This window comes from Schistocerca serialis, chromosome 1, assembly GCF_023864345.2.
Source record: "Schistocerca serialis cubense isolate TAMUIC-IGC-003099 chromosome 1, iqSchSeri2.2, whole genome shotgun sequence".
NCBI classification, from domain to species: domain Eukaryota; kingdom Metazoa; phylum Arthropoda; class Insecta; order Orthoptera; family Acrididae; genus Schistocerca; species Schistocerca serialis.
Genome location: NC_064638.1, coordinates 1,132,858,064 through 1,132,879,574, shown reverse-complemented (window position 1 = coordinate 1,132,879,574; position 21,511 = coordinate 1,132,858,064). Strand labels below are relative to the sequence as shown.

The 21,511-nt window shown below is 44.2% G+C and overlaps 1 protein-coding gene across 1 annotated transcript in view; it reads right to left on the bottom strand.

The window, feature by feature from the left end:
* Positions 1-1,616: 1,616 nt before the first annotated feature.
* LOC126455869 (ATP-dependent zinc metalloprotease YME1L-like) overlaps positions 1,617-21,511 on the bottom strand; it is a 157,401-nt gene continuing 137,506 nt past the window's right edge. The window contains exons 12-13 of the mRNA XM_050091632.1: positions 5,366-5,521; positions 1,617-1,772 (exon numbers count right to left, since the gene is read on the bottom strand). Of these exons, the coding sequence (XP_049947589.1) occupies positions 1,617-1,772; positions 5,366-5,521 (312 nt within the window). The remainder of the gene's footprint in view (positions 1,773-5,365; positions 5,522-21,511) is intronic.

The window sequence follows — 21,511 nt, the reverse complement described above, 5'->3', positions numbered from 1 at the left end:
GTAGATAAACGGAAGCCATCCATCGTAAATTTTACAATACCGTTAAGCGTGGTATTTTCACAGCGGATAAGCCGAATGCATTGTACAACGCTGCAAGAAACGTGCGCCGCTGGTCAATGGTTATATTTTTGTAATGATCAGTACAGTTGGAATCTATGCACACATGATTTATTGTGGCAACAGTAAGAATTGTATCAGAAGGAAAGGGTTCCTGAATCATCTATGTTATACATTGTTGTTTTCTTCGCTAAATTCTGCAGAACTATTGAAATTTTGTACAGAGAACTCTAGAACTATGACTTACCAAGAACCCTGAAAAAAATATATATTTCTGAAAAAAGGGTGCCAGCTTCACAGTAGGAGCTCTTATGGGGTTCTTAATTAAGTTGCAATTACCTCTTAAACTATTACCTGCACAAAAAAATTCTACTAGGATTTTCGATAGAACTCTTCACGTGGTGCCCAGAACTGTCATCATAACTGTTGTACGAATATATTTATATTTTCCGTAGAGAAAGTGTGTCCCACATTAAATCAGTTTATCTCATAAACTATTATCGCCATAGAAAAATGTTGTTGGGATTTTCGATAGAGCTCTGGGGGTTCTGTTCAGAACTGTTCTTAGAACTGTTGTACAAGTTTAATTTATGCGAAAATTGACAAAAAATGTTTTCGATACGAAAATTTTTTCGGTTATTGTTGTTTTCTTCGTTAAATTCTGCAGAACTATTGAAATTTTGTACAAAGAACTCTTAAACTATGGCATATCTATCAAGAACTCTGAAAAAAAGGGTGCCAACTTCACAGTAAGTGAAAAGATTTTCCCCTTAAATTGCAATTATTTCGTAAACTATTAGCTGCACAAAAAAGTGTTACTTGGGTTTTCGATAGAACTCCTGGAGTTCTGTTCAGAACTGTGCTCAGAACTATTGCACTTATTTACATTATGTGGAAATTGCCAAAGATTGTTTCCGTTACGAAAATTTTTTCCAGTATTGTTGTTTTCTTCGTTACATTTTGCAGAACTATTGAAATTTTGTGCAAAGAACTCTAGAACTATGGCACATCTAACAAGAACTGTGAAAAAAATGTATATTACTCGAAAAAGGGGTGCTAACTTCACACGACTCTTTTGTTGTGCCTATCTGCGACTGAACATCTCCGCTATATGGTGAGCAGCAACTTTCCTTTTCATAATATTGTTACTAATGATACACAGGTTGTGAAGAGAATGAATTTCACTGATCATCTAAAAAAAAACAACAGTTCAGAATTCAATTTGCTTCAAAAACATACTATTTCTTTGCATAAGTTATTTGAAATGGCAATTCCTGACAATGGGAATCATTATAATGAAAAACAAAGATTTAAATTAGAAGCCTCACCTTTAACAAAAATAAATCACAACTGCAGGATCATGGACAGTGGATATGATAAATTAATTGTAGAAATTACTTTAAAATGAAAGTCTGTTGCTGTGGTCTCTCATGGAAAATTAAATTACATATAACAAGGTCCAATATCATATCCTCTCCGCAGCTGGAAAACTATTTTAATTTACAGTGTGGTTTCTTTATTATGAAGGAAATTTATTGATAAGTCTGCACTGATTGATATCATACAGACCGACTTGTGCTTGCTCTATCTTTGCTCTTTATTATTTCTTTAATATCTTCAGCATTAAGTGTCTCATACTTCAGCAGAGCTTCTGCCAGTAATTTGTGCTCACTGTGATGAGCTTTGAGAATGCTCTTTGCACGTTCATATGATTCCTGTTAAAAAAATATGGAACATTTTTTAGTAATGGAATAAACTTGCCTACAATGAAAACCAAGCACATTATTTATGGTGACAATTATTGAACTATATGAAATAAAATCGTCATAACTTCTGAACAGTTTGTGTTAGAACCTTCTAACTGCACAGTTGGTCATGGGGCATGATGGGAATTAGTACAGTTTGGTTTAGTGCCAAATCTCACTTTCATTTAGATGGGTTGGTCAATAAGCAAAACTGGCGCATTTGACGGACTGAGAATATACATTTTGTGATCAAGAAGTCTCTTCACCCTCAAAGGATGACTGTGTAGTGTGCAATGTCCAGTTGCAAAATAATCAGTGCGACATTCCTTGATGGCATGCTGACTACTGAAAGATAGGTGTAGGTTTTGGAAGATGATTTTATCCCCACTATCCAAAGTGACCTTCATTTCAACAATATGTGCTTCATGCAAAATGGACCTTGACTCCATTGAAGCAGGAGAGTGTTTGATGTCCTGGAGGAGCAGCTTGGGGACCACATTCTGGCTATGGGATACCCGAGCTCATTATGTATTATATACTCACTAAGCAGCAGCAGAACACACAAAAAAAATGGTTATAACTGGCAAGCTTTCAGAGCCAGTGGCTCCATCTTCAAGCAGAAGGATTGAAGGGGAAGGAAGAGGGATGAAGGAAAAGCATTGGAGAAGTCTAGGAAAAGGGGTAGATGTCGGGAATGTCACCCAGAACTGTGGGTCAGAGGAGGCTTATCACATGGGATGAGAAGGAAAGACTGATAATTGGGGACTGCATTGGATGAGATTTGAAATCCTGACAACTTGAAGGTGAAAGACAGGGTAAAATGCAGACAGAGATTACTGCTTAAACATCATGCATGAGTTAATAAGAGTGAAAAGCTAAGTGCATTGTACATAACAGAGGTGGAAGGGAGGCGGTGAAAAATAGACAGGAAAGGCAATGAAAGAAGTAGGAAACTAAAATGGAGTGAATTAAAGAGTAGTTACAGTGAAGAAATGCTGAGACAGAAGAATTTAATGTAAATTAAGTCCAGGTGAGTGGCGAAAACCAAGGACATGTTGCGGTGCTATTTCCCACCTGTGGAGTTCTGAGAAACTGGTGTCTGGGGAAAGAATCCAGATGATGCATGTGGTGAAACAGGCACTTAGGTAATGAATGCCATGTTTTAGAGCATGATATGAACCAGGGTATTGCGAGTTGCCAGTATACACCCTCTGCTTGTATCCTGGGTTTTCCACACCCACCTGGCCTTAATCTACATTAATTTTATCTGTCTCAGCATTTATTCACTGTAATTACACTTTGCTTCTCTCCGTTTTAGGTTTGTACATCTTTCATTGTCTTTCCCATCTATTTTTCACCACCCTCCTCCCACCTCTGTTATGTACAGTGCACTTAGCTTTTCACTCTTATTAACTCATGCATAACATTTAAGCAGTAATCTATGTCTGCATATTACTGTGTCTTCCACCTTTATGCTCTCAGGTTTTCAAATCTTATCCGATGCAGTCCCCAATAATCAGTCTTTCCTTCTCATCCCCTCCGATGAGTCTCCCCCGACCCATGGTTCTGTGTGACTTCCCCCAATATCTAACCCTTGTCCTAGACCTCTCCAGTCCTTTTTCTTCACCTCTCTTCATTCACCTCCAACCCATCTCCCTGAAGAAGGAGCCACAGGCTCTGGAAGCTTGCCAATTACAACTGTCTTTTACATGTGTGTTCTGCTGCCACTTGGTGAGTACACTTTTTATCTATCCAGTTAAATAATTTTGTCAATAACTGATTGTTTTCTCTAGTTAATACATTTCTGAGGGATGGATTTTCAAAAGATAGATCATAATCAGTGTTCAAATATCTTGCTTAATTAGTGTATTGGTGTCATACTGTAATAAATGATTGTTTGAAGTTCTGTTTTATTACTGCTAGACAGGTTTCACAGTATTCCATGATATAATTAAGTATTGATGCAAAAAGTTGTGAGTAATAAATCTCAATTTTTCAGATAGATGCATGTTAGAATACTAAATAGTTTCATAAGGCCTGAAGTCTCGCATGTGTAAAGACATTTTATCTTGAAAGGTTCATAATAAAATGGAGGACATATGTGAAGACATCACTAGTTGCAACCTATATGTTTGTTTCTGTTTTCCTTCTTGCTTTCTTTCTTTTTTTGTAGTTGTACATGAATTTCAATGCATATTCGCACTGTTGCTGACTATCGTGTGCAGGAAGTGTTAATTGTGTCACAGGCAAATAGAAACTTTTTGTTATGAGTGTGCCATCAACAATGGCCATTTCGTGGTCACATCATTTGTGTGCTAAACGAACAGACTGTAATTCCATAATCAAAATAACTTTAAAGCCCTGTACTGAACTGTGTTACCTCAGTGTTGTGTATAAGGGACATAATAAATCGACCACGCAATGCTGAATGTTGGCAATAACTATAACAATGTCCCACTATCCAGTGACCTATAACATTCCACATGAGGTAATTCATCTGTAGCATCTACACATGATGGAGCTGATTTCAGCATGCCGTCTGCAACGATAACCTGCTGATGACATTGCACCTTACCACTTGCATCATAACAGATAAGGATAGCTGCTTTAGCTCTCATCAAAGGCTAAAACAACTATTAAAATTGTAAACTTTCTATCTGGAACTTGTTAAAAGAATGTAATCTTTTATTTTCTTTTTTTTTAAACTAACTGTGATGTTAGTGAGAGTGTTATTAATGTAGACATTGTTGACCTCCATTAGTGTAGTTGTTTCCAATCCTATACCTATTTCTTGATAATTTTAACACTGTTGCCACTGCCTGCTATTTTAAATATCTTTTGGTGAGTGTGAAACTCAGGGACCTAGGTTACTTTCCATTCTAACATAAAAATCTTCTTCTGCCAAGGCTTTTAACTCTCTTCACTTTGTTTTTATCCATCTGCTGCAGCTTGGTAAATAAGAACATGGATTAAATTTAAAAAACACATACAGGTAATGGTTAAAAATAAGCATGTAAATCTTTTATGAATGAATATGTACATTAGAACTGTAACCCTTAATATCAAAACAAGGGCTGAAAGGTTACTAAACAACAACTTCTGCTACACGTTCTAAAAATATTTCCCCTGTGCTTTAAGAGAAGTTAAGTTCCTTAGAATGCTTCTGCTTGGCTCAGAAAAGCATCCCTCAAAAGGGAGGCAAGAGTGTGGCATGCAATTTACAGTTGCACATCTCTATTTACTTCAAGTAATTGCACAAGCAGACAAAGTGTTTATTAAAACAGAAGTTAAGAAACACAGTGGGAAGGTATTTTCTTTACATATAATAAGTGATAGTGCACATGGTACATGTGTGTGTGTGTGTGTGTGTGTGTGTGAGAGAGAGAGAGAGAGAGAGAGAGAGAGAGAGAGAGAGAGAGAGAGAGAGTGGGTGGGTGAGTGTGTTTGTATGCGCATTTTTTAATGCTCTTGCCCACCATATTGCACTCCGTCTCAAGGGTTTGTCCTCATAATCCTTGTTCACATGTGATAGACTTAAACACAAAACACAGAAAGGTTCTTACCATCAATAGCCTTTTAATTTCACTGTCAACCAGTTCTGCTGTGCCTGGGCTAAGTTCATTAACCCATGATTTGTCATGGTTATCATATGTCCGGAGGCCAACAGTTGTAGACATTCCCCATTCTTTAACCATAGAGGTTGCGATAGAAGTTGCTTGCTGTAAGAAAACAAAAACACACAGTTTACAGTTTTTTGCTGAGGCTATTATCAAATGTTCAATTATTAAATATATGGATTTAGCGTGGTAGGGTTGCCGAATCCAATGATGCACGCTACACCACGTGTAATAAACACTATTTTTATTTCTCGTAAGCAGACATATACAGTTGTTTACATTCTGAATTCTCGGTACACGTCCGTACACTTTCACGCGCGACCACAGACTGGGGCAAAGAGCTTGCCAAAAACAAAGATATTACACGCGACTTGGTCGATAGTCGCCACATTAGCCCCCCCCCTAGAGTGTGGAGCACAAACATAAATATTGGGGCATACATGTAAAGGGAACATCCAGGGGGGAGGGAGAGGATGTTTAATCAGAAACCATACCTTACATTACATTACATTAGTAATTGAAGTCTTCGAGCCAGCGAGGGGGGCGGATGGTCCTGCCTGACCGGGTGAATCCTCGTACAGCAGTTGAGGGATCTGGGGAGGGGATGGTGGGTTGTGAGGGGCCAGGATAGCGGATCTGAATGCCTGTGGCGGTACGTAGGACTTTGACCGTTGATGGGTCAGTACCAACAGGCAAGGGGACAGACTGGAGGAGATGAATGTGAGTTAAGTTGTCACTGGGGAAGCTGGCTTGTTCGTAGAAGATGTACACATTACCCGGCTGCATAACAAAAAACACATTAGAGCTGCAAATAAGATCTGTGTTGACATTCACTACCACTTCCTTATACGGGTTGACAGAATCTCCACACGAGTCGTCATCGGTGACATCACACGCTCTGAGGCTGGTCCCTGATACATCACTGAATCCTAACAGGGGAGAGGCGAGGGGCTGCCTGTAGGAGGGTAAGTCATCACACGCATCACTCTACATAGGAATGTCACACGCACCTGTAGCACTGTCACACGACTGGGAGTGGGGAACGTCACACGTGTGGGAATGGGCGTCGCTCATCCATGGACTGTCGGTAGATGCCTCATGCGAGGTGGGTGCAGCAGGGGATGGGGTCTGACTGGGTGGGGTATCGGGCAGTTCTCCCAGAGTCCATGCAGGTTTGAGGCGGCAGACGGATACCGTTTGAGGCGTGCTGTTAATGAGCACTTCGAACGTGTTGGTACGCCGTGATATGACTCTGTGCGGGCCCGTATATGGAGGTCTGAGTGCCGGTCGGATGGTGTCATCACGCACCATGACATGAGTGCACGACGCCAAGTCCTTATGCAGAATGCGTGTGTGGTCGAGGAGGCGGCACGCGGATGTTAGCAATTAGCTCCTTGACCTGCCCGACGAATGTCGAGTCGCAGATTTGATCTGGAGGAAGTGAAGGCTCGACTAACTCTGCTGGGAGTGTGAGGGGTTCTCCATACAGTACCTCTGCCAGGGATGCGCCAAGGTCCTCTTTGTACGCAGCCCGAACGCCTAACATTACCCATGGTAAGGCATCGGCCCACTCACCTCCGTGGCATATCAGGGAAGCTTTAAGCGTTCGGTGCCAGCGTTCCACAAGCCCATTGCTCTGGGGGTGGTATGCTGTAGTCCTAAATCGTTTCACCCCACACAGTTCACAAAGCTGTCGGAAGAGGGCAGACTCGAACTGGCGGCCCTGGTCGGTGGTGACAGAGACTGGGCAGCCGAAGCGCGAGATCCACATTAACAGCAGGGCTCGGGCCACTGCATCGGCTGTGATAGTAGTGAGAGGAATTACCTCTACCCAGCGGGTAAACCTGTCAATTGCGGACAGTATGTAACGGAAGGGGCCTGAGGGGGGTAAGGGCCCGACGATATCGATGTGTATGTGCTGGAATCTTCTGTTTGCCACATCGAACGTACCCATGGGGGGCTGTGCATGACGTCCTACTTTTGCGCGCTGACAAGCCACACATGCTCGTGCCCAACTGCGACACTGTTTTATCACCCCGGGCCAAACAAAACGTTCAGATACCAGACGTGCGGAGGCGCGAATGCCAGGGTGTGCCAAGTCGTGGATACTATTAAATATGTCCCGGCGGAGAGGTGCAGGAATCACCGGGCGTATGCATCCTGTTGAAATGTCGCACCAGATGGGTGATGAAAACCCAGGAAGTGTCCGTAACTCTAGTTTGAGTCCTGTTTTGATATCGGAACGCAATGCTGCGAGTTCAGTATCCTCTGTCTGCAATTTAGGGAGCTCACTGAGGTCCAGTTGTGAAGATAAAACCGACACCCGAGACAGAAAATCAGCGACGACATTGTCTGCGCCTCTGACGTAACGTATGTCATTCATAAACTGACATATAAGGTCCATATGCCTAAAACGTCTCGGGGATGAGTCCTTATCTGGGTTACGGAAAGCGTAAACCAATGGCTCGTGGTCGGTAAATACCACGAGCGACCATCGATATCGTCTTGGAAATATTTGATAGCAGCGTAAACAGCAAACAGTTCCCGGTCGAAGGTCGACCATTTACGTTGGGAAGCGGTCAGTTTGTGGGAGAAAAATCTGAGCGGCTGTACAACAGAACCCGCGGATTGCTGAAGTACTGCCCCCACTGCTGTATCACTTGCGTCTGTAGTAAGTGAGATGGGAGCATCAGGAATGGGGTGAGCAAGCGTAACAGCTGTCTGTAAGGCTGACTTTAGATTATCAAATGCGCGACGCATATCTGGAGTCCACGTGACCGCCCGAGACCCTGATGTGTTTTTTCCTGCGAGGGCATCCGTCAGTGGGGCTTGTATGTCGGCAGCGTGGGGAATATGTTTACGGTAGTAATTTACCGTTCCAAGGAAGCGGCGGAGGCCCTGAAAATCTTTGGGCAAAGGCACCGTACTAATGGCCTCCACCCGTTCAGTTAGGGGGCGGATGCCGTCGCCAGAAACTCTGTGGCCCAGAAAAGTGACACTGGTGCGGCGGAGTTGTGACTTAGTATTGTTCACTGCGATACCGTTTGCTTTTAATAGTTGGAACACTGTATTTAAATGTTGTTCATGTTCCTCGAGGGAGGAAGAAAAAATTAACAAGTCGTCCAGGTACGCATATGCAAAGTCCAGTTTTCCAACCACCGAGTCGATGAACCGTTGCCACGTCTGTGCAGCATTTTTAAGGCCGAATGGCATAAACAAATACTCGAACAACCCGAACGGGGTGATGATAGCGGTCTTTTCAACGTCCTCAGGTGCCATTGGCAGTTGGTGGTACGCCTTATGACAATCGACTACACTGAAAATTTGTGCCCCATGCAGCTGGGAAGCAAAGTCTTGAATATTTGGGACGGGATAATTATCTAAAATTGTTCTGGCATTAAGCGCCCGATAGTCACCGCAGAGGCGGAAAGTGTCATCTTTCTTGGGCACCAAATGAATGGGTGATGACCAACAACTAGAAGAAGGGCGGATAGTCTTATTATCTAAAAGTTCCTGAACAATAGCTTTAGCGTGTTTAAGTTTTTCCGGATTTAAACGCCTAGCCTTTGCACGTACCGGTGGGCCTTCTGTGGTATTTATTCTGTGGACAGTACCGTTATTGATCGCGAACACCGATGGGGATGCTGGACCAGCACCCGTTGCACTGTGACTAACCTGTAATGCACACGTGTGTGTGTCCAAGGCCGGCAGTTCAGCAGCAGTGGCGGTGATCCACTGGTAGTCCTTGTCGAAGAGCTCGGTGGGGTACCTGGTAGCGTCGCGGGTACAGCTTCCGTCCGGCAGTAGAAATGTCACGCGGCTTCGGCTGCAGGTGCGAGGAAGTGGTGCGGGGGTTGGGGGCGTGGCCGTGTGCGACAGCTGGGCGGTCTGCTTACGCGCGTCCGTGAGCTTGGCTTGCACGGCGGCGATGCGTAAGCGGAGGGCCCCATTGCTGTCCCGAAGTTCGTCGTTGTGTGATCTAAGAGAAAGCACTGCAACAGCAGTTTCCGCTAGCTCACACAGCAGAATGGCGCTTTCGGATGAGAGGGGTAAGATATCTGAACCGGTGGTACGGTCTCCCGAGTTAAAGGTTAGTGTACCTTGTTGTAGGTTGGGTGACAGTGCGTGGGCTAAGAGAAAATCTACCCCAAGCACGGGTTCATCCACATCCGCGATAACGAAAGTCCACTGTAAGGGCGTATTAATGTCCTGCAGTTTAAGGCTTAAATTCGTTATTCCATGAGAGCGGATCAGGGAATTATTGGCAGCTCGAAGCGGGGGGCAAGGCTGAAGCTCGAATTTAATACCTGCGGACAAAGGTATCACACTAACCTCGGCCCCCGTGTCGACTAGAAATGAAAGGCAAGACACCGCATCTTTCACGTACAAGCGTCCTGGCGCGTGAGGAGAAGAAGTATTTAGTGATAGGCGTCTGTGCGGTGCAACGCGGCCCGTAGCGCCTGAATTGGGTCACGTTATTAGTTTGGGAACGCGCATGGAGAACGACATTTCTTAGCCGCGTCGCCAAAGCGGGAGTGGAAATAACACCAAGCGGGGCGGCGCGTGGCGTCGCCCGTCGCGCTGGTTGAGGTCGAAGCGGCAGTGGAGGGGGACTTGTTTGTAGTTCCCTCCGATGGCGACGCTGCAGTAGTGCTGGTAGGAGAGGAGTTACTGCGGCGGTTGCCAGGTGGCGTTGGCTCCGCGCGCATGCGTGGAGCGAGTCGTGCGCACTCTGTACTGCAGGATGGGAACTGCCGCGCAGGTGTGCCAACCCCTGAGGCCTGAGGGCACCCTGGGGGGGTATGCGGGGGGGGGGGGGCAGAATGTTGTAAACCTGGTCTGCGATCTTCAGTTTGGCATCTAGTGGGGCCGAAGTTACATGTAGAAGGTGAAGTTGAACTTGCGGGGGAAGTTTCAACAACCAGATGGTCCAAAGTGTAATGTCCGGCATGTGATGCGTGTCAATCATAGCGCGGAGATGACGCCAGAGTTGCGATGGGGACCTGGATCCCAGCGATTCCTGACTGATGAGGCGGATAGCTTCCTCTGTCGATGTGGATAGTCGCTCGAGGATGGTGCGTCGGGCGAACGCATATTTGTCCGTAGCGGGGGGCGAAGCCACAATGTCGCAGATCAGATCCAGTTCGTCATGGAGGTGACACAGTAAGCATAGGAACTTCGAATTGTTGTCGGCGACGCCGTGTAGCTGCAGGACGTGGTCGACCAAGGCAAACCATGTGCGTGGGTGATCCTTGCGAAGGGGTGGTAGCTTCGGCCAACGGGTGGGAAAGTCTTGACATAAATGTTTATCAGAAACTGTCTCTCCCTGTCCATAGTTCTGCAACGTAATTGTCTCGGGTGCAGTAGCGGTGCACCAGCTTCCGCCACTGTCAGTGGCACGCGGCACGGTAGGCGCGGCTGGCTCGACCTTGGTCGAGAAATCAACGAATCGAGCGGTTGACGGAGTAACGCCGACGGGCGTAGAATGGACCGGCGCGGTAGAATCGACCGTAGTCGACCGATGTGCGGCGAACGACGGAATACAGTTTCCGGGCCCCTCCCCTACAGGTGCATTAAAATAGTTAAAATCACCTAATGTTTGTGGAACACACGCGGCAGGAATGGCGTGTGCCGTCGGAAACACTCGTAAAGCGGACGCTGGTGGTGTAGGGGGGGTTGGTGCAAAATCCGGAGTTCCGGCAGAAATATGAACTCTCCTGTCTTGAGCGTCCGGCTCGATTTGTACAGTCACTGATTCGGGTGGAAAATTCACACTTGCACTTGGGAAACCTGTAAACATAGTCACTGGGGTTTGAGCACATTGTGTCGGCTGTTGAGCACTCGGAACACGTGGAAAGTTCGTATTGGACGTAATACGTTCATATTCAAAGTTTTGTGCGCGGAAAACGTTCTGATGGTACGGAACACTGTCACACGACGGCTGACTCATGTACGGTAACGGAAAGTTATTGTTCGTACCTGATGCCGGCACACGTGGCTGTGGAATTGTATAAACACTGTCCTGTTGAGTACAGCTAGTCGATGTGTTCGGAAACTGCGTAGAACTATTGCGGACGCCCGGTGGATAATTGTAACACCATGCCGAAGCGTCCGTTGGAACACTTAGTTGGCACGTGTTCGGTGTAGCAGGCGGCAAGCGATCCATTGTGTACTGCTCGACGGTATAAGATTTCGTTGTAGCACTCGCGAACAAAATTCGGGGTCACCAGTATGGATTTAGCGTGGTAGGGTTGCCGAATCCAATGATGCACGCTACACCACGTGTAATAAACACTATTTTTATTTCTCGTAAGCACACATATACAGTTGTTTACATTCTGAATTCTCGGTACACGTCCGCACACTTTCACGCGCGACCACAGACTGGGGCAAAGAGCTTGCCAAAAACAAAGATATTACACGCGACTTGGTCGATAGTCGCCACAAATATAAAGTTAATGAATAGTGAAGACAAATGAACACACTCTAATAAAATGTAAATAAAAGAGGAATTTTCTTCTAATATATATTTTGAGGAAATCAAATTCAGTTTGTCAACATTAAAAACAAATGAGTGCAGCATCGGTATACATTTGCGGTACACAATGAGGGAAATATTGGCCTTTATTGTGAATCATTTTGTAATTGATCACATTTCAAATAATGTAGTTGCATTAAGATTGACAGTTAATCTCATTTATCTACACCCACCCTCCAATGTCCAACTCTGCCTCCACCACCAAGCAACACCTATGTAGAAATATCAGTAAATAAATGCCATTAGAATAATTTTTATTGTAAATCTCATTTCCTTGAAAATTCCTATATCTACATCTATATCTATACTCTACAAGCCACCATAAAGTGAGTGGCAAAGGGTACATCCAATTGTACCAGTTATTAGGATTTCTTCCTGTTACATTCACTTACGGGATGCAGGAAGCATGTTTGTCTGAATGCCTCTGTGTATGCAGTAATTATTCTAATCTTATCTTCATTATCCCTATGTGAGCAATACATAGGGGGTTGCAGTATATTCCTAAAGTCATCATTTAAAGCTGGATCATGAAACTTTGTTAGTAGACTTCTCGGAATAGCTTACACCTATCTTCAGGAGTCAGCCAGTTCAGTTTCTTCAGTAGCTCTGTCACACTTTCCCACAGATCAAACAAACCTGTGCCCATTCATGCCTCTCTTTTGTGTATACAATCAGTGTCCCATGTTAGTCCTGTTTGGTGCAGGTCTCACACACTTGAGCATATTCTAGAACCAGTCATATGAGTGATTTGTAAACAATCTCTTTGGTAGATTGATTGGCACTTCCCCAGTAGTCTACCAACTAAATGAAGTTTACCACCTGCTTTACCCACAACCGAGCTATGTGATCATTCCATTTCATATCCCTATAAAGTCTTACATCCAGGTATTTGTATGAGATGGCTGGTTCCATCTGTGACTCATTGATATTATAGTCATAAGACACTAAGCTTTTTCATTTTGTGAAGGGCACAATTTTACATTTTTGTACATTTAAAGCAAATTACCAATTTCTGCTCCACTTTGAAATCTTATCAAGATCTGACTGAATATTTATGCTGCTTTTTTCAGGTAGTACTTCATTACAGATAACTACATCATTTTCAAAAGTCTGAGGTTACTATTAATATCATCTGCAAGGTCATTAATATACAACATGAACAGCAAACGTCCCAACACTCTTCTCTGGGACACACCCAAAGATACTTCTACATCTGACAATGACAATGCTGCATCCTCCCTACTAAAAAGTCCTCAATCCGGTCACAAATTTCATTTGATACCTCATATAATCATACTTTTGACGCTAAGTGTAGGTGTAATAATGAGTCGAATGCTTTTTAAAAATCAAGAAATACTGCATCTACCTGCCTACCTTGATCCAAAGCTTTCCTTAAATCATGTGACAAAAGTGTGATTTGAGTTTCACAGGATTGATGTTCTTGGAATCTATGCTGTATGGCATGGAGGGGTCATTCTGTTTGATATACCTCATTATGTTTGAGCTCAGAACATGTTTAAAATTCTAAACAAAACAATGTCAAGCATACTGGACAATAGTTTTGTGGACCACTTCTACTACCCTTCTTGTAGGTGCGTGTGACTTGTGCTTTTTTCCAAGAAGTGGGCACAGTTTTTTGTTCGAGGGATTGGGCAGGAAAACAAGTTTAATGTATTTAGAAACTTGTGAAGATAAAATTGTAATTGTACAAGAGTTTACTAGCAGTTTCCTCAAAGCTGACTTTAAAACAGCCCTAATCAAGTTCTAATTATAGAGTAACTAATAAGGTGGAGGAACTGACCGTAATTTCCCAGCATTAGTTCCAATGAATAATGACTCATAATGGATATGATATATGTGTTACGGTTAATTTCTGGCAAGATGTTGCATACTATATGTTCCACACCCAGGAGGATCCACTCTTTTGTGGGTCTATGGAATAAATAATTAACCTAATCTAAAATATTAAAGTATGTAGCCTCTCGGTGCTATTCTCCTGAATAACTTCTACATTATTTCAAGGAATTTATGACTGCTTTCTGGTCTAACCTAAAAAGTTAGTTATTCAGAGTCTATGACATTTTTAAAAAATGTTTCAAATCTTGTTTTTTTTAACTTAAACAATATTTAAAATTTAGGAATGAAGTTCCTTTTGACAACAGTCTTGTATTAAGTTTTCACAGTCTTCTTACCATGTCAGATTTGAGTAGAAAGTAAGCTTCTGATGAAAACTTACAGCACCACCCTCATGATGACACAGGCCAAACAATTACAGAACAATTATTAATTATATGTGGCCAATATAACAGCAGTTAGAACCATTTGTTGTTCCTGATGAAAACGATAGTGATTATCATTAAAGGCTCAGGTCTTTATTTGAATTTGTGTGGAAACGGGACCAATAAAATTTTACATAGTTATCCAACTGTTGTTCACCAAGTGTGATAAACTTCAGTGAAGGTCATACTATGATGGTTGTGTAGTTTAGTACAGACTGGTTGTTTTTCTAAAGTTTTGCCCCACAGGCCATAGATATAAAGTTTTGCCTCACAGGCCATAGATATTGCACCTTCTCTTCCATTATGCTTTAGTACAAGAAGGCAAATTTTTTAGATAGTGCACTGAAATAGAATTATTTATTTGTGCCCATTCATCCAGGGCTCCACTATTTCTTATAACTGCACCATACTGTCAGCTTTGACAATGATATTTGCGGTAACTTCATATTGAGCTGATCGAGCTACAGGGTCAGTGGTTGCTTGGTTAATAGAATATTGTTTATGTATTGTAGCAAACACTGCTTTAGACAATTTATTACTTGTCAGATAAAACACTGGAAATACATTTGTAATAGTTCTGACTAATACTCAAGTACTGTTGCACTCATGCTGTTTTGATGGAGTCACCGAGCAATTACCTCATGATAGATTTCTTGGACAAATTAAACATTAAAGCTGAGTGCCCTACAAAACTCATACAGAAAAATTTCACTGACTGGGCACCCTGATTGAAATTAATGTGAAGCTTTTAAGACAAACAAGCAAATTTAATAAAGAAATTGGTTAGTAGCTGGCCAATACATAGGACATATAGGGGAAGCCTGATTGTAATTTCCATGGCTGCTATAGGATTTTTTTCCAACTTTGTGGCACCTTTTCAGTGAAAGCCTGTAAACAATGCCGCCAAATATTTCTCACAATTATCTGGAGATCAACAACAAGGTTCCAACCATAGACGAGCAATGTATTTGCATTAGGCTTAAGGCAACAGGTACAGAATGTAATACTTGTTTGTTTAGGCTGTTCAGCTTAATGGTTATCAATGTTGTTACAAATATTTCATGATATGAATATTGTTCAAATCTGTAAATTGCAGACACAACAAAATCTAGGTAAAATGACATTTTATTATAAAAAGGGAAGTTGCCACTCACCGTATAGTAGAGATGCCAAGTTGCAGATAGGCACAACAAAAAGACTACCACAAATAAAGCTCTTGGCCAGTAAGGACTTCATCAAAAATAGATGACAGACACACACATACACATACACACTCACACAAACACCACTCACACACACATTACTGTGGTCTCAGGCAACTGAGGCCACACTGCCACTTATCATATAGCCGAGATACTGAGTTGCAGATAGGCACAACAAAAACTGTGTCAGCAAGGAGTACCATGCAATGCTTAGTCTGAAAATAATATCAGATGGCATCTGTTTTGAACAAGTAAAAAAACATTCTGTAATGTAACACCTATCGCAAGAGATCAGCACATTGTGTTGACCATGCAGATGAATGCTCCAGCTGGGCCTGCACATGCATCCCTACTGAGTGTCTGTTGTTCCTGCATTAAAACCAGCAGATGCTCCTCAGAGTCTCCTGTTTTGTGAATAGCTGTTCACTGAGGTAACAATGAATGGCTTGGCCATGGATCTGTTCTTTATGTCTCAAGAAGCCTGGTTTCACTCTCACAGAATCTGGGCAGCAGAGAATCCGCCTAACTTCCATGAAACACCATTACATGATCAGAAGGTTGGTATTTGGTGTGCAGTGTCTGCACACTGCATTATTGGTCCCATCTTCTCTTATTGGATGCTGACTTTGGAGCAGTACATTGTCAACATTTTGAAACCATTTGTGGCAGCATTAACAGAAGAGAAAAGGAGCTACAGTTACTACCAACAGAATGGAGCAACTGCCCATACAGCCGGCCAAACCTTGGGGAACATTTACACAATCATCACACCTGATAGAGTTATTAGCAGAGCTCAGTCTGATCACGGCCCTAGGTGGCCACTCAGTTCACCTGATCCATCAGTGTGTGACTACTTTGTGTGGCAAGCCATTAAGTCTGAGGTGTATCACATCAACCCACATAATCAGTCTTCCAGAACTGCAACAGAACATTTTGAGTGAGACTGCAGCAACCCCAGCAGTCCAGCTTCGATCAACTTTCAGCAACTTGCTGACAGGAACCCAAAAGTTCCAAGAGATGTATGGTGGTCACTTTTAGCATTTAGTGTAGTCAGGTTAGTACTGCCTTCCCTTTCCTCTGCTGTGTTCCTTTGTACACTAGAACTCAGTTATCTTCTCCAGGCCACTTTTATTTGTCCCACCCTGTACTTCCCATCTGATTCCTGTTGCTTGGGTATGAGTGAGTAAGGTGAACAGCATTCTCTCCAAATCTGTAGGACTGGAACTTTTTGATAAGTTTACTGTGAGAGATAGTATCAAAAGCTTTCCTCAGATGTAGACAAGTCACCCAGATTGTTTTCTTACTCTCAAAAGAACCCCAAATATTTTTTTATGACAGCCCCAATTGCTTTGACAGTGGAAAGATGAGGTCTGAAACTATTTTGTGAAGAGCTAAGTAGATTATTTTGCTCGAAGTGCTGGTTTAACTGTTTGCCATTCAATATTCTATAATTTTTGATATGACTGGTATGAGTGAGATAGGTCGATAGTTATCAAGGAGTGCTTTATCACTTTATTATGGATAGATGTTAACAACAGTAATTTTTAGGCAGTTGAGGAAGATACCTTCATGTAGCATTTGGCTGCTGATTTTTGCTAGTGGCAGTAGAATTTCTTTTCTTGTACTTTTTATAACATAATTTGAAAGTCCATAAAAGTATTCCGCTTTTGAGTTGCTAAGTTTGGCAATTGCTTCACTAACCTGTCATCAGGATGTACAACGCCAGCAGGAGTTGTCATGTTGCTGACTATCTACAGCTGGAAGCAAAACTATAGCTATACTTGCATCTTCAGTGAGATTTTTGTATTTGGTTGAATTGGGGTGTTGTTGTACTTATTTTCAGAGCTTATCTCTGTTTTTATAACCTTCCATGCTGCTTTACACTTATTTGTTGAGCCAAGTATGTAATTGTCATTGGTTTTCCTTTTGACTGTTCTAATTTCTGATCTATACACCCTTCTTGCTACTGTGTAAGTTTCCTTCACAGCTTGACTCTGTTGCCTCCTGTCATAGTGCACTATCATTTCTTCCCTAAGTTTGTGGAGGTAGTGTGTACCGGTTTCTCAGTTCTTGAGGTTTATTACTCTGATTCTGCTTTGTATGTTTTTTTATGATATTAGGAAAAACATAAGTCAAGATCTTTTACTAATAATTCTAAAAATTTCTGTGTTGATTCACTGGCACCACATTGTTAGTGAGTACTGTATCCTAGTTTACGTGATTAGGTCTGATTTTTAACAAATTCAATTTATGTTCATTGACTGATCTGATTACTCTTCCTGATCCAGGTGACGAACTGTCTGTGTCATTGTTTAGAGATGCCTAAGTCATAGCCCAGCATGACCTGATATCTTGAAGTTTACAGTACCAAATTCAGTTTTATTTGGCTGAAAGTTGGAGATTATGTTACCTAAGTGTTCACTGAACCTGGAGGGTTTGTCAGCATATCGTGCCTGCGCCAACCACCCTGGTGTACAAACCTGAACATATAGAGGATGATTGGCTGCCTCCTCTCCCAACTTACCCTCACGTTGGTACCATACCGTATTCGGCACCAATGCAAAAAAGTCCTGCCCCCTGTGCAAGCATCCAAAAAGCCAAGTGTCCAATAAGTGTGAACCCACGCTACCTTCCGTCCAAGCCTCCATCCTGTTGAACGGCCACCTTTACATCAAAGAGTTGCAACTTCCTCTTGGACACTGGTGCTGACGCCTCAATTGTACTTAAATTGATGGTCACACGTCCCCTCCCAAGCACACATTCTCTCCTGCGAGCTGTGAACTCATCTACACTCCAGACCGGTGGATCCATCGAACTTCAGCTCTGCCTCTCTAAAAGCCTCTTCCTCCCCTGGATCTTCCAAGTGGCGGACATCACAGAACTAATCCTGGGAATTGACCTCTTACCACACCACCACCGATCTCCAAGCGTTGTTCGAGGTACTCTGTTTCACCACACCACCAACTCTCACATCACGTGTGACTGTGCTCTGCCACCTACTATGAGTGTAAATGCTGTTAACTGTCTAGTGCATCAGTGCATGCCTCTCATGAGCAGGACATGTGCAACTGTGAATCGTGTCCTGGCGGAGAGTGCCAAGACCTGTGCCCTCTGCTGTGAGAACGCCATTTTGAAATATCACATTGCATGCGCCGAGGATGAGCTTGCCATGATCACTGCCCCCATCAATTCACACCGCTCGGCAGTGCCCACACCCAAGCCTTCATCTGTCACGCCTGACAGCTCCGGCAACAACAGCGCATAGGTCAGCAACCCCACACCTATCTCGTGTGACTCCAGTCTCAACCACACAGTGTTACCCCTACATCCCCTGCCCTGCCCCCATCAATTGTGTTCCACTCAAGGTCTCTCTCACCTGTTTCGTAAACTTACACTTGTGCGCCTCATGACATTCCAACCATCCAGTCCCTGACCATCGCCCCCACCACCACGTACATGCACACTCGGTGTGTTGCTAAACATTCTCCCCCCTCTCGAACTTCCTCATATGGCTTGCTCCATAGCTCCATGCATGCCAGCAGCATCGCTTCTGCTGAGCACATCTCTCTTGTGCACTACGGACAATAGACAGCCTCTACACGCACCGCTCACACATGCCGCATGCTCAGCACCCGCAAACTGCCATACACGCCAGCATAAACCCCCCAGGGGGTCCACAACTCTTTTGTGGACACGTGCGTAGCGAGCACGGGACCCCGAGCTAATGTGGCCCTCCTTCCTTTCCGGGCTGCATACCTTCCCTTTCCGCATCCTTCCCCGTCCCCCATCTTCGCCCCACCCCCCTCACCTCTGGCTCTTTCCTTCCCTTTCTCCCCCTCTGGGAGTATGGTTTGTGCCTACGTCCGGAGATGGATGCTCGAAACTGTTACAAATTCCTTGCTTTCTACACTTGCAAGTCTTCGTCCTTCCTCTGTCCTTCTCTTTTCCTTCCCTCTTCTCTTTGCCCTTTTCTCCGCTGCGGCGTTTGAGACCCCTCTTCTTTCCTTTCCCTTTCTCTTTTTTCCTCCCTGTGCGTGTCTGAAGGCTGACCCACGCACTTCCATGCATAGCCGGTGACGGGGTAACGCGTAATTCCCCGCCCCGGGTCGACAGGTAGGACACGTACGTACCCCCTGGTAATGGCCAGGCCCAGGGAGGGGTGATTACCCAAGCTGATACCTTCCGAAAGTGCCGATTGGTCCCTCCGTCCGTTTGTCGGGAGGTGTGACCTGAGGTGTGAACAATCACCTAAGGCGGGAGTGCCCTCAGTGAGGCCCCTCACAAGGAAGGAGCGTGCCATCGGAGACGCCGGTAATCATGGGGGATTCTTCCGCAATGGTTTCCTCACCTTCCACTATGTCTGCTCACAAACGTAAGTTCACTGAATCTGAGCCACAGACAGTTCTTCCATCGTTGCCACAGTTCCTTGTTGTTTCTCGGTCTGACGAAGGTCACGACTTCTCCATGGTCAACCCTTTCATTATTCAGAAAGGTGTCGACGCAATTGCAGGTCCTGTAAAGTCTTGTTGCAGATTACGGAATGGCACCCTGTTGTTAGAAACAGTCAGTGCCCTCCAGGCACAAAAATTGCTGCGTACTTCTCTGCTCCACACCTTCCCTGTCCGGGTGGAACTACACCGTACCTTAAATTCCTCGCGTGGAGTCGTTTATACACACTCCCTTGATGGATTGTCTGACGAAGAAATTCAGCACTACCTGTCTGACCAGGGCTGTTCATAGAGTTATGAAAAGGGTTGACATGAACATCATTCCAACCCGCACTGTCTTCTTGACATTTGACAAAGTTCAACTCCCATCGAAAATCAAAGCAGGCTATGAGATAATTTCCGTTCGCCCTTACGTCCCAAACCCTACGCGTTGCTATCGATGTCAGCGGTTCAATCACACCAACCAGTCCTGTTCCAATCCGGCCAAATGTGTTACGTGTGGCAAGGATGCCCATGAGGGTGCTTGTCCACCTCCATCCCCTCGCTGCATCAACTGTATGGGTGACCACACTGCTTCCTCTCAAGATTGCCCCGTTTTTAAGGACGAAAAGCTCATCCAGGAGATAAGAGTGAAGGAAAAGGTGTCGACCTTTGCTGCTCGAAAATTATTCGCCAGTCGACAGCCCACCGTGCCTCAGACAGGAAAATACAACACTGTCCTTGCTTCTCCTCGGCCAACAAAGGAGGCGGCCACGCAGACTTGCGACCTCACCTTTAGTGCGACGGTCGTCAGATCGGCCAGCGCAAAGATCGCCCGTTCAACCTCACCACTTTCGCCTGCCCACTCTATGGCTCACCATTCGTCGGGTTCTGCTAAATCTCGAGCCCAAAAGACAGACACCAAGACTTCGAAAAAAGAGCATACTCGTGAAGAGTTTTTACGTACCGCAACTTCACAACCATCGGTTCCTCCTTCATCTAAACATCATACTTCCAAGAAGGCTACAAAGAAACCCAGTTCCTCTTCTTCTCCGCCAAGGCGTGTCCCATCTACAGCACCACCTGGCGGAAATCGCCCTCGGCCGTCTTCTGTGTCGCCGAGGCGCACTGCTGGTGGCCGGTCAACCGGCCGATCTCTGGTAGCAGGAGCTGCTCCTGACCAACCTATGGATCAGGATCTTCTGCCTTCGGCTGAATGCCATTCCATGCTGTCGGTTGCAAGCTCTGAGCAGTCATTGAGTTGACAGCACCCTTGGTCACATTCCTCCATTTTCTGTTCACCCTATGTCCATTATCCACTGGAATATCCGCGGTATTCGAGCCAATTGGGATGAATTGTCGATCCTCTTACGATCCTACTCGCCGGTCATCTTCTGTCTTCCCGAAACAAAGCTGCGTCCCCATGACCGCTTTGTCCTCCCTCATTTTCAGTCCGTCCGATATGATCTCCCCTCTGTTGAAGGCACTCCAGCACATGGAGGACTCATGATTCTTCTCCATGAAACTCTCCATTATTACCCAATCCATTTAAACACTTCCTTCCAAGATGTCGCCGTCCGTCTTTCCCTTTCCGGATACACGTTCTCTCTTTGTACTGTATACATTCCATCGTCCACACCAATGGC